This window comes from Aspergillus homomorphus (assembly GCF_003184865.1).
Source record: "Aspergillus homomorphus CBS 101889 unplaced genomic scaffold BO97scaffold_7, whole genome shotgun sequence".
NCBI lineage: Eukaryota > Fungi > Ascomycota > Eurotiomycetes > Eurotiales > Aspergillaceae > Aspergillus > Aspergillus homomorphus.
Window position 1 is genome coordinate 550,818 of NW_020291893.1, and position 12,397 is coordinate 563,214.

Genomic DNA, 12,397 nt, shown 5'->3' on the forward strand with positions numbered 1-12,397 from the left:
AAGCAGTAAGGTTATGGTTATAGGTCAGATAGCCATCATCCAGGAGGATTTCTTCTTGCGATTTCCCGGATTGATACAATAGATAGAACAGCAAGTGTCAAGACACTGTTGAATGAAATGGTGGTCGTTGTCGTACGTAGTTGCAATGTTCTTCGGATGGAGTGAGGGACGGAGAACTCGGCGGGGCTCTTGTCCCATTGGAGTCAATCAATAAACTCCGAATAAAGAAAGGATTGAAGTGACGCTCGTCCTGCAACGCCGACTATTGTTGTTGTCTCTTGCCCACACCGAAACTTTGCGCTCATTCAATAGTCCACTTCGGCTCACCCGCAACACCTCAAAAAAGTCAGCGGTCTCCGTTTCCTGCTTCTGCTTCCGCTGTCGCTCTATCTTTATCTTCATCCTTCCTCTCTGCTTTTAGTTTAACTCATCAATTTAACTTATCAAGAGCTCACTCGTGCGGATACTTTCCCCTCAATCCTCTGCGAAAAGGCGCAACCAATCCACGGGACGGTCCTCGGTAGGACTGATTGCTACAGGCGCGATCGGCGATTGTCCAGACGAAGATTGTTCCCCTCCATGATAGGCAGCGCCGGGTCCGCGTCCCACAGTGGCTTCCTGGCGACGTTGGCATTTGCACGGGTGTAAACGGGAACCAGAGAACAGGCCGAAGCAAAATGAATCCCAAGAGACTGAAGACAATCCCCAAAACTTGTAAAGCCAGCGAGAAACAGGAGTTCTTCAAGTCATTGACACTATCTTCATTATTCTTTTCCGGGTGATCTTTCATCATCATCGTTCATTCCTACCATGCGCTGGCTCCGATCTCAAGCGCAAGGACCATTCCTTCCCTTCGTCAATCCTTCTTCTCCCTTTTCTTCAGCACCTTAGTCAAAATTTACCTCGAAAGATCATGAGCGGCCTTTATGGACGCTAAGTCTGTTCCCAAAAATACATTGCGCCTTGTAGCCTCGATCGATGAATCTGTTCGTCAACCGCTATCCATTGCGGCATTCAAGCCAAATACTGGAGCGAAATTGGTGGAGCGTAGCGCCCGGGAGCAATCACGTGCTCTCGCGTTGCCAGGCTGGCGATTTCGTGTCGCTCGGCGCGTTCCCCGCCCGTTCCTAGTTCAGCCCCTGTCCATTCTCGCCCAGAGCAGGAATGCATCGATGTAATCCAAAGGCAGAATCGCATTGTCTGTGGGATAATGATTCCAGTCAGAAATATTCTCATTTCACAATGGGATGCAAGATATCTGAGGGGAAGAGAAATTCGGTGATGGCGGGAAGACGCGCTCAGTGATGTCACCCACGCTGCACAGCAGAACAAACCAAACAAACGGGACAAACTACACTCACAGAAGCTGACCTAAGCATAGCTGCTGGTTGTTGACGGTAACCAAGTAAGGAAGTGACCGTTTTGGGTAATGCCCTTGTTGCCATCCAACAACTGGACCTGAACTGTTTTTGTCCTGCCCTGTCGCGCCCTCCCACTCCCTTCCTCGTCGCTGCTCCTCGTCGCCATTCGATTTTTTTCTCGATTCTCTGCCTGTTACTCTCAGGTCTCGTGCGAATTCAGTGTTCGTCCTTTGTCTCGGCCCTCACTGAATTAATTCTTCGTTTTCCTGCACTTGGCGTGGTTGTTGTTGTTGTTTGTTTGGGGCCGCTTTTAGTATAACTTTAGCTGCTGCGACGACTGCTCTTGCGCAGGACGCAGAGAAAGTAAACAACAACAGCCCCCGTTCCATCCAACTGTCCACGTCGAGTCCTGGAGGCTCAGAGTGATCGTTGACTTGAGCCCACCATGGATGCTAAGGTACGTTATTGTCTTTTTGTCGCCCCGTTCAAATACTGTCGATCATTGGGTCGGCCAGATGTTGTCCCCTCAGTCCACAATTTTGCCACGCGCCATGGGACTTGGACTTTCTCGAAACTTCTTTTCCAAGGTCGCGTTAGGCTTCAGCATAGGACTGACAGTAAATTGTCTTTCTAGCCTCAGAGAATCCGTGTCCGTGGCGACGAGAATGCCCCCTTCCCTGCTGCGGCCGGCAAAACCCTCCACCAGCGCAACAAATCCACCCCTGCGCTGTCGGCTCTGTACCAGAATGGCGCTGTGAAGCCTACCTCCAAGCGAGCAGCGTTCGGCGATGTCAGCAACACTTCCAAGCCCGTCAATACCACCCGCGATGACACATCCCTTGCTGGGAGGAAGCAGTCGAAAGCTGCCGAAAAGCCGGCCGCGGCCGTCGAGAAAAAGTCCACAGTCCTAGCACAGCCAGCCCAGCGTCCACTGGGGATGAAGGGCATCCTGAGCAATGTTACCAACGTCACTCATGCGAAGCCTGTCGAGTCATCGAAAAAGACTGCCGTGCAGCAACACGCAGCCAATACCCGCAAGACTTTGAACAAGCGGGCCACCATCTTCAAGGACTCATCAAAGGCACCAGCCGACAAATGCGAAAACACATCCAAGGAAATCAACAAGGAAGCGAAGCAAGGAAAGGTTGAACCGTCTCTTGCACATGCGCCTACCGCACCTGCGAAGCAACATGGCGCAAAGGAAGAAACCAAATCAGATGAGATCCCAAAGCCTGTGCTGGGACAACTGGAAGAGCACTCTGGTGTAGTCGAAGATGATGACAAGGATCTGCCCAAGGTTGACGATGATGTCTGCAAAGTGCAAGATTTGAAGGAGAATCACCAGTCCCGTGAGGAACTCGACTCTGCAAATCAGGATGTCTCTGATCCTGTCATCAAGCCTCCCCGCGAATCTGCGTCAAGCTCCCACGTCACCCAGGATCGCCTGCCAGCTCAGGCCGAATTCGAGGAGTATTGGGACGATGAAGAGGAGGAGAATGAGGACGATGATGGATACATCACGGCTCGCTCCTACCGTTCGCGTGGGGAGAACACCACTGGTGGCGCCACGACAGTCCTGTTTCCCAAGTACACCCAGCAGGTCAGACGAGAGCTAGCCATTGCAAAGCAGGTTGTTGAGGCCACGCGTACAGAGGAAGACATTGAAGATGAGTTTTGGGACACTAGTATGGTTGCGGAGTACGGTGAGGACATATTCGAGTACATGAGAGAGCAGGAGGTATGTTCCTTTGGTGAATAGTGGCCCTCATCAGGAGTGAATTACTAACCATTATGCTATGAATAGATCAAGTTGTTGCCAAATGCGCATTACATGGACAACCAGGCCGAGATCCAGTGGTCAATGCGCTCGGTGCTCATGGATTGGCTAGTGCAGGTCCACCATCGGTTCTCTCTGTTGCCCGAAACCCTCTATCTGTGTGTTAACTACATTGATCGGTTTTTGTCCTGCAAGATCGTCTCCCTCAACAAGCTTCAATTGGTGGGCGCCACTGCGATTTTCATCGCCGCCAAGTATGAAGAGATCAACTGTCCGTCCATCCAAGAGATCGTCTACATGGTTGACGGCGGTTACTCTGCGGATGAGATTCTGAAGGCTGAATGGTTCATGTTGAGTATGTTGCAGTTCGAACTGGGATGGCCCGGTCCGATGAGTTTTCTGCGCCGCATCAGCAAAGCCGACGACTATGATCTGGAAACGCGCACCCTTGCCAAGTACTTTCTGGAGATTACCATCATGGATGAACGCTTCGTTGGCAGTCCTGCTAGCTTCGTTGCCGCGGGGGCTCATTGTCTGGCAATGCTGATGCTGAGAAAGGGCGACTGGGTATGGACCTCCTTAAATTGGATGTACTGGACCATGCTAATCAGCCACAGACACCCGCCCACGCTCACTATGCAGGGTACACTTACTCTCAGCTGCTTCCACTCATCTCCCTCATGGTGGAGTGCTGCGAGAGACCTGGCAAACATCATGCCGCAATTTACGAGAAGTATACTGACAAGCGATACAAGCGTGCTTCTCTCTTCGTCGAGGCCGAGATGAAGAGAGGGTTTCTTCTTCCCGACAACCATAAGGACAGCTCTTCTATCAGCCAGAACTCGACGCTCGAAGCAGCCCACTATTGCAAAAAAGTCAATGTCTAGTACTGTTTCTCATCCAATCCTCCACTCTTGCTCTTGCCCAGGCGATTCTTGTGCTCTTCTATGAGACATGATATCGGCTCATGGCTGTCTGAATGAGCTGAGCACCGGAACACAAGACCAAAGATGAACTTAACCACACAACATTTTACCGACCAGGAACTTGGTCCCCTCTTTCACTCGTTACATTTTCTTACATCCTAATTGATGAGGCTAAGGGCAATGCCCCGAGTCAAGCACATTGGACTTAGACACCACAGAAGAAAAAACCCCGATCACTGTGTCAGGGACATCGGGTATCAAGGGAAGGCGGAGTTATTTTGATTTTTGCATTGATCTAATGATTCGGATGACACGAAAGCCGCGCAAACAATCCAGGCTCGGGAGTTTATGGAATCGATGGCTCGTTATCTTTCTTTCTTCCTTTCTGAAACCTGCCATTCCTTCAGGTTCTGCCATTTCCCTCTCCTTTGTCTCTTCGCAACCTCCTCTTTCTTACGCACCACCACCTATCCCATGTCGACTCTTGATGACTTTACGTTCCCGGCATGCTTTGGTCCCCATGGACAGATACCTCACGATACGAGACGCAAGCCTGTCAAAGAGTATCATGGACAATTAATTTTCCTATCTCCCTGTTTTCTCATGTCCTGGATTTTGGAATGACCTTGTTCTTTCCTTCTCACGCGGCAAACCTTTTTTTCCCCCTCCACTTGCGGATTATCATCCAGGATTATGGCGCAGGTTTTAATGACAATTCGAACTTACTTTTCTTTCTTATGCAAAATTTGTCAGAATGCGTACCTTGACCTCATAAGCTTTTTAGACTCGATAGGTAAGTATGTATTTTGAGCTATCATTCGCGCCGCCCTGCGTTTGGCATCGTTTGCCCACCAAGTGACCTTTAGTGCCGAATGCCTTCCAGTTCTGACAATTTATCTGGTATACCCCAAGATGATGCCTAACCAAGATAAGTCTCTAGTATTTCACGCAACTATTTACTTTTCACCACTCTAGGTCACTATTTCGCCAAGAAAGTCAACTTCTGATCCCCTCTCTATCTGGTCCATAGCATGGTATAATCCCCTTTCCTCCAAAAGTTTACCAAAAAGCATCCAAATAGCTTCCGTCCTCTCTAAAAAGAAACCCAACGAATAATCTTCCCAAGAACCATCCTACACACAAAAAAAAAGCAAATCCCATTCCAACCACACCCAATAAACATGACAGGGCAGAGCAGGCAACCAGAACCCAACCTCACCCTCACTGATCCAACCCATTAAACTCCACCAACCGCTTCACCACCTCAATCACCTGCCCCGCCAGACCACCATCGACCGCGCCCCCCGCAGAGCCAGGCGCCTGATCGATGCGCCGAGCGATCACCTCATCGAGCATCATCCGCAACCGGGATACGAGGACGCCGATGCGCGCCCAGCCGCGCAGCCGCAGCCACCCGTCTACTATCAACCCGCGACCCGTGGTGTCTAGGTCGATGGAGCCGCAGAAGAGGAGGAGGGAATAGGCGTTGAATGCTTTATTGATGATATTAGTTATTTAAGTAGATAGATAGATAGGTGAAGTTATATCTCGGGGGTTTGTTGGGCTTGGTGGATTAGGGATGGGAGTTGGGGTTGGGATTGTGCCTGGGGGGGGAAAAAAAAAAACTCACGAGTCAAGTCTCTCACAAACACCTTGCTTGTCGCCATCTTGGTGAAGTAGCTTAGGTAGGCGGCGCCGCCGGGGTAGTTCTGGGCTGAGAAGAGCAAAGAGCTTGGGTGGATGAAGACCCGTCCGTTCTCTTGGTTGAAGTACTTGATTGTGCGTGCATCGGGGTCGATTTCTACTGTGCCTGTGATCGAGGAGGCGAATTTCTTGTCGGGGAAGGAGATCTGTGCGACCTGCGGCTGGAAGGCGCCTGCTATTAGAGCGCGGAGGAGGGGTTTGTTGTGCGTGTTGCGGTTCCAGGTGTTGTTGTTGGTGTTGTTGTTGCTGCTGCGAGAGGATGATGGGGGCTGGGATTGGGATTGAGAGGAGTAATCGACGGGGAGGAGGCCCGCGTCTTTGAGGGAGGTGAGGAGTTGGGCTCGGTTGGAGGAGATGTCGCGCAGCGTTTGGTGAGAGAGGAAATTGGCGGCGCACCAGCTTTGCGTTTGCCAGTAGCCGTGGGCTTGCACTCGATCCGACCATTGTTGGTACGCGAGCAGGTCCGTCAGTAGGTCGCCGTCGTTGGCGCCCTTGGTGAAGGCCGCTTTGGCGGCCGTGGCTTCCTCGCGTTTGTCGCGCGGCGAAACGAAGGGGCTCTTGACGGTCAGGATGGCGGAGATGGTCACGCAGGCGTCGATGCAGCTGAAGATGGAGCCGTAGACCATCAGCTTGGCGCACCGGAGGTCCGCGGGGATCATCGAGAGGTAGCGGCCTAGCGCTGTCAGTCGGTCGTGATCGAGGGCTCCGACGCGGTGCAAGAAATCTAGGGCGCCCTCGACGGCCGTGCTTTCGGGCGGTGTAATCGTGTTGGCGAGGAAGTGAGCGACGTCGTTGATGCCTTGCATCGCTTTCACCGAGAGACATAGTTGCTCCAACGGCACGCGTCGGATCTCCGGGTCGGGTCGATGGGGCATGCTCGTCTCGGCCTTGCGCGTGTAGAGCTTGTAACATGATCCTGCTCTGACACGACCGGCACGTCCGCGCCGTTGCTTGCAGGCGGCTTGCGAAGCCCAGACCTCTTGCAGCCGTACGATGTTGTCTCGGGGGTCGTAGCTCGTCTCTTTCACGCGGCCGGTATCAATGACGGCCACGATGTCTTCGATAGTGATAGACGTCTCGGCGACGTTGGTGGCTGCGATGACTTTTCTCATGCCCTTCGGGGCACTCAGGAATACACGCCGTTGTTCGGCTGGCAAAAGAGACGCGTGCAAAGGTAGAGGGTGGGCGTTCGGGATTCTCCTCACGGCGTTGAGACATCTTTCGATCTCCATGGTACCGGGCAAGAAGATCAGAATACCACCGGGCTGGTCGCCCAGCTTGGCATCGATGTATCGGACGGTAGAGGCAATCAGCTCGTAGTTGATACCCATTCCGATGCTCCGAAGTACCTTGCCGAGGGGCTCATCGGACTGTGACGAAGATGTAGTCTCCTCGTCGAAATCCCGCTCTGTGAGCTCGGGATAGAATCCTGTATCGCGAATAACATCGTCCAAGTAGTAATCGTCGACAGGGAAAGTACGTCCTGGGATATTAACCAGGCCAACCGACTGGCGGCCGCCAAAGTAGTTGATGAAGATATTTGCATCGAGGGTTGCACTCATCAGGATGACCTTGATATCTTTGCGGTGGCGAAGAACATCTCTGAGAAGCGCTAAGAGGAAATCAGTGTCGAGGCTTCGCTCGTGCACCTCATCGACAACGACGTGAGTGACATCTGAGAGAGAGCTTGCAACATTGCCATCAGGGCCACTGCCCGACTGCATGCGACGGAGCAAGACACCCGTCGTCACGAACGTGATCTTCGTCCGGCCCGACTTGATCTTGGATTCTCCTCGAATGATGTACCCAACCTCTTCGCCAACAGACGCGCAGCGCTCATCGCTGACTCGATCGGCCAGTCCCAAAGCTGAGATTCTGCGCGGCTGAGTACAGATGATGTTCGCGGCAGCGCCGAGGTCTCTCTTAATCAGGTCATCGAGCAGGAACTGAACAGACTGTGTACTCTTTCCACTACCAGTCTCTCCGGAAATGATCGTAACTTGATGTGTGTTCACAGCATTGATAATGGCCTCCTGAGTGTTCCAGGCAGGGAGCGATTGGCGCTTCCGTAGCATATCTTGTTGCTCCTTAGTTGACTGCTTTGCTTCCCAGGACTCGCGCAATGAGATGCTTTGCGGTGCACCTGGTTGCCATTTGACCTCGTTACCCTTCTTGCGCGATGAGCGCACTGGGAGGTTTGAGGTGGTCCCGGCTGGAGCAAGAGGGGCTGTCACCGTCGAGATGTCTCGCAGCTTTCCTGGATTCTCCATGACTGCCGGGAGATTGGTCTCCAGCCAGTCCAGCATATTGTATATCATCGACTCTCCCAAGAAGTTCTCTTCGGAGTACTGCACCACCTGGCGAATCGCACTGAGACGTATATAAGCGGGAATACCTTTCGCCTGAATGGAGATTACCGGCGGAGAAGATGGGTAATGTGTCGAAGGCCGTTGAAACCGGAAAGTCAAAGACTCTGGTAGGTCAGGATTCTCGCCTTTAATCTCGCAGACTTTGTCAGAAACCCGAGAGTAACGCTCTCCAAAGATAGCCTCCAGGGTCTCCTGCTCTTCTACCCACAAATCTTCCTCCCCGGACGAAGAAGGCTCGGCAGTGGCATCTCCACCGTGCACCAGTGTATTTTGGAGGAACTCCGCTGCGGCAAGTTCATCACCTTTCTTATTATCCAAAATCCGCGTGCAGAGATCGGCAGGGTAGCCGATAGAGGTGAGACGTTTAATCTTTGCCTCTCTGGCAAGGTCATCGCTTGCCAGGCTCACGCCAGCGGAATAACCCTCAGGCAGACACCAACGAGGCAGATCATCCTCTGGCACATAAATGAGAAGCCATTCCAGGACCTCTTCCCGGTCCTTACAAGTGCCAACAGCCTCCTCGACGTGGCTGCGCCGGAATCCGAGCCGAGTGAGCTCGTCGACGATGGCACTGCGCTCCTTTTGCGGGATTTCCACCCCGTACGGATTCCAGATCGCATGCTCACGCAACATGCCCTCGATCTCACGACGAATCTTGCTTCCAAGGTCGACCTTGGGCGCATGCGACCAGATTTTCCTGCTCTTGTTCTCGCCGCCGGCGCCGGCGCCGGAACCCAGTCCCAGATCGACTGTTGTATCCGCGGCCTTGGCCGCCTGAGCCTTCTCCCTCTCCTTGCGCTTCTTCTCCAGATCAGCCGCGGCGCTCTCCCGTTCCAGCTTCGCCAGGAACGGGTCAGCCTCGTACATCCAGCTCTTTCCTTCTTTGCAATCCGCGGCCTTAAGGGCAGCAAAATCTTCCCGCCAAAGCTTCTTGTACGTCGGCGGCATCATCATATGTAGGTTCTTCATATTGCAGACTCGGTACAGCGTATACGCTGCGGCGAAATGTCGAGCTTCTAGCGCGGTGGGCTGAGCAGCGAGGTGTTTATGCGACGGAGGCAGTTTCATCGGGGGAAGGACGATCGTTTCGCGAGTCTTGGGGTCAATGCGCTTCAATATAACGCTGGAGACAAAGCCCTCCGAGACTTTCATCTATGTCAATAGCATAACCGTCAGTTTCGAATGGCTCACCTTGCAGCGCATGCGGCAATGAGTCTAGGGCTCAAGGAAAAGCCTACCATGGTGTATTCCGGCTTCTCCCATTTCTGCTTCTGGCAATGCTCCGCGAGCATATTCACAGGCAGTTTCCCCGTCCATGATGCGCCTCCAATGACCTCTTTGACAGAGGGTTTCTTCTGCTCGTCGGTTGCGCCCTGTGCTTTTTTGGCCTTCTCAGCAGCAGATTGCTCGGCCGCAGCTTTGGCCTGCTTAGTCCCCGGTTTGGGTGCGCCGCCCCGGTTCTCGGACTTTTTCTTGGGGGCCATTGCTGTTGAGCAAGAGATGCCCCTCGCTTCGAAGCCTTCAATTGAAGGAGTTCGACTTCTTGTCAGTGACTAGACAGGAAAGAGGCTGTGGCTGAGGGGAGTCCCTTTGGTTTTGCTGGCGAATGGATAATCAATCAATGGGTTTGATTTGGCAGTGATTGTTGTCCCGCACTTGACCGCTTTGGTGGATTTGGTTGTCTGCGGGGGTGATTTCATGGCAGTCTCCGCATCTCACCTCTACTACTATTCTTCATCCATGCGAATATACGAAATTGAACAAGCAATACTCAACAGTGCTATGATATTTTTCTTGATGCTATAAACCTACTAATATGTCCGAGTCATCAGGCTACAAAGCCGACAGTTCAGGCGATGTGAACGAGAAGAGTCCGACGAAGAGAGATGCCTGTACGTCTTGCCCTGCCGTTGCCTATGCGCTGCGCTGCGCTGCGATCGCGCCGTCTCAAGCCTTACTACCCCATCCACTCTCTTACACCATCGCCTCGCATGGAACAGAAGAAGAGATCTAGGGCTATAACTGACAGAAACACCAACACAGTCACAGAACTAATGTCTACGAAAAGCAAGCAGCGCAAACCCACGACAACCTCCACCTCCACCTCATCCTCCAAAGCCCAAACCACCTCCTCCAAACGCAGAGCCATCGGCGGCCCCCGCGACGGGCTAGGCGCCTACATCGCGAACCCAACCTCCTTCCCCGCAAGCACCGTAATCTACCACACCCCCGACTTCGTCGCGATCCGCGACGCCTTCCCAAAATCCACCTGCCACCTGCTCCTACTCCCGCGCGACCCCACCAAAACACGTCTACATCCCTTCGAAGCCTTCACAGATGCAGCCTTCCTCGCGCGCGTGCGATCGGAAACCGAGAAGCTGCGCGCGCTGGCGGCGAGCGAGCTGCGCCGACTGCACGGGGCGTATTCAGCGCAGGAGGCGGAGCGACGGAAGGCGCTTGAAGAAGATGACGGGGCGGAGGGGGCGGAGGAGCTGCCGCGAGGGCGCGACTGGGCGCGGGAGATCATGTGCGGGATCCATGCGCATCCGTCTATGAACCATCTCCATGTGCATGTTATCTCCGTGGACCGGTACAGTGCGCGGCTGAAGCATCGGAAGCACTACAATAGTTTCTCTACGCCGTTCTTTGTGCCGATGGAGGATTTCCCGCTTGCGGATGATGATCCTCGCCGGCGGCCCGATGAGCAGGGGTATCTGCGGAGGGATTTTGTCTGTTGGCGCTGTGGGAGGGACTTTGGGAATAGGTTCGCGGAGCTGAAGGTGCATCTTGCGGAGGAGTTTGAGGCATGGAGACGGTTATAATAGGTTGCCATGGAGTTAAGGCCCGGGGAGTGGGGGTTGGAATTCAAATGACTCAGGGGTGTAGTTATCCCTTAAGTCTTCATTGGTCATCCTTGGGTTTTGCTAATAGAGCCTCCGAAAGCCTAAGCTGCGAGAGCGTCGATTGCCTAGATAGAATGTGGACATAGATGTACACGCAAAATTGAAAGGACAGGAATAGCAGTCGACCGATCACGTTCTCAGCGATCATACCTGCCAACTGGTTTATATCCTATCGTCAGACTCGAGGAAGGAACCACTCAAGGTCCCCTCAACGAGCATTAAAACCTTCCTATAACTTCATCTTACACAGCCACCGTTCACAATGCCACCAGAGCCATTTAAGCACGGCTCTTGGAGCGGGAGCTGCTGCCCTTCACCTTCCGGGCCTCAGGGCGGTTGATGTGGTGGGCGGGGATCCAGTCAGCATTGTAGGTGGTAGCAGAGGTAACGGCCGGACCCTCGACGGAGATCTCCTCCTTCTTGGCCACACCAGTGGTCTTCTTGGCGGTCTCAGGGGCCTTGCCAGCGCGACGCTTCTGGGGGAAGTAGGGGGCGATCCAGACGGTATAGAAGAAGTAGACGACACCGGAGAAGCAGGCCAACAGGAAGAAGTACAAGAAGATGCTGTGACCAGCAGGATTAGTCGACCTTCTTACACAATTGGATGAGATTTGGGGGGCTCACATCTGAGGGTCGAAGATGCTAGTCTCGGGCTCAACCACAGTGACGGTGCCGTTGAAGGTGTACAGAGTGTAGACGTTACCCTCGATATCGGAGATGACGGAAGCAAGCTCGAGTCTCAAGTCCTGGGGGTGCATCTCGATGGCGAAGTTGAAGTTCACGCTCTCCTTCTCCCCAGCCGGGATCTCGAGGCTGTAACTGTGGGCGGTCAGGTTGCGAACAATGCGGTTCTCTTCCTCACCCAGAGACCACAGCGAGCCTCCAATGAAGTTGACCGTCACCGGGTTGGGCTCATCGTTGGAAAAAGTGACCAGAGCCTGGGTCGGGTGGCCATTGACCAGCTTCACGCCGAAGAACTCAGAGGCAGGGAAAGCAGCGTCCGCGGTGACAGCAAGGTTGGGGGTCTGGGGAGCCTCCTCCTTCGCAACAGCATCCTATACAGATAAGAAAAGCCATTGCGTTAGCGAATCGAGTATACAGACACGTGAGCAATCTGATTCAGACGAGGGCAAAACATACAGCCGCGAGACCGCCGCCGATCAAGGCCTGGACGGAGAGAAGAGCCAGAGACAAGAAACCAAAGCGAGCCATTGTGAGACGGCTACAGGTGGAGATGAAAGAACCGAGCGAGAAGAAAACGAAGAAGATGAAGGGAGGGAAGGAGAGGAAGGTGGGGTGAGGGGAGGGAGAAAGAGAAAGAGGATAGTTAAAGGATGATGATGGATGATGGAAGAGG

At 53.3% G+C, this 12,397-nt stretch overlaps 5 protein-coding genes across 5 annotated transcripts; 2 read left to right on the forward strand and 3 right to left on the reverse strand.

The window, feature by feature from the left end:
- Window positions 1-249: 249 nt before the first annotated feature.
- On the reverse strand, window positions 250-887 carry BO97DRAFT_260596 (uncharacterized protein). The gene has a single exon (XM_025690899.1). The coding sequence runs from the start codon at window positions 794-796 to the stop codon at window positions 452-454; it is 345 nt and encodes a 114-aa protein (XP_025554073.1). The 5' UTR covers window positions 797-887; the 3' UTR covers window positions 250-451.
- Window positions 888-1,667: 780 nt separating this feature from the next.
- On the forward strand, window positions 1,668-4,194 carry BO97DRAFT_260617 (uncharacterized protein). Its single transcript, XM_025690900.1, has 4 exons — window positions 1,668-1,818; window positions 1,996-3,099; window positions 3,166-3,705; window positions 3,756-4,194. The coding sequence occupies exons 1-4, from the start codon at window positions 1,807-1,809 to the stop codon at window positions 4,023-4,025; spliced, it is 1,926 nt and encodes a 641-aa protein (XP_025554074.1). The 5' UTR covers window positions 1,668-1,806; the 3' UTR covers window positions 4,026-4,194.
- A 909-nt stretch (window positions 4,195-5,103) lies between these two features.
- On the reverse strand, window positions 5,104-9,621 carry BO97DRAFT_468846 (RNA helicase; the record flags this gene model as incomplete). Its single annotated transcript, XM_025699783.1, has 3 exons — window positions 5,104-5,557; window positions 5,695-9,289; window positions 9,376-9,621. The coding sequence occupies 3 exons, from the start codon at window positions 9,619-9,621 to the stop codon at window positions 5,286-5,288; spliced, it is 4,113 nt and encodes a 1,370-aa protein (XP_025554075.1). The 3' UTR covers window positions 5,104-5,285.
- A 258-nt stretch (window positions 9,622-9,879) lies between these two features.
- Window positions 9,880-10,959, forward strand: BO97DRAFT_468847 (DNA 5'-adenosine monophosphate hydrolase; the record flags this gene model as incomplete). The annotated part of the gene is made up of 2 exons (XM_025699784.1): window positions 9,880-10,029; window positions 10,181-10,959. Exons 1-2 carry the CDS (start codon window positions 9,954-9,956, stop codon window positions 10,957-10,959), a joined length of 855 nt encoding a protein of 284 aa, XP_025554076.1. The 5' UTR covers window positions 9,880-9,953.
- Window positions 10,960-11,040: 81 nt separating this feature from the next.
- Window positions 11,041-12,348, reverse strand: BO97DRAFT_403952 (putative translocon-associated protein, alpha subunit). Its single transcript, XM_025694848.1, has 3 exons — window positions 12,181-12,348; window positions 11,665-12,095; window positions 11,041-11,604 (listed from the first exon to the last, which is right to left on the reverse strand). The coding sequence occupies exons 1-3, from the start codon at window positions 12,250-12,252 to the stop codon at window positions 11,319-11,321; spliced, it is 789 nt and encodes a 262-aa protein (XP_025554077.1). The 5' UTR covers window positions 12,253-12,348; the 3' UTR covers window positions 11,041-11,318.
- Between the last annotated feature and the right edge of the window lie 49 nt (window positions 12,349-12,397).

Excerpts from the sequence above, each read along its gene's own strand:
- BO97DRAFT_403952 (XM_025694848.1), bottom strand. The coding sequence starts at position 12,252 with ATGGCTCGCTTTGGTTTCTTGTCTCTGGCTCTTCTCTCCGTCCAGGCC. Across the intron at positions 12,096-12,180 it reads TCGGCGGCGGTCTCGCGGCT|GATGCTGTTGCGAAGGAGGA; the intron begins GTATGTTTTGCC and ends TTATCTGTATAG. Across the intron at positions 11,605-11,664 it reads AGCATCTTCGACCCTCAGAT|CATCTTCTTGTACTTCTTCC; the intron begins GTGAGCCCCCCA and ends TGCTGGTCACAG.
- BO97DRAFT_260596 (XM_025690899.1), bottom strand. The coding sequence starts at position 796 with ATGATGATGAAAGATCACCCGGAAAAGAATAATGAAGATAGTGTCAAT.
- BO97DRAFT_260617 (XM_025690900.1), top strand. Across the intron at positions 3,100-3,165 it reads AGTACATGAGAGAGCAGGAG|ATCAAGTTGTTGCCAAATGC; the intron begins GTATGTTCCTTT and ends TGCTATGAATAG. Across the intron at positions 3,706-3,755 it reads TGCTGAGAAAGGGCGACTGG|ACACCCGCCCACGCTCACTA; the intron begins GTATGGACCTCC and ends AATCAGCCACAG.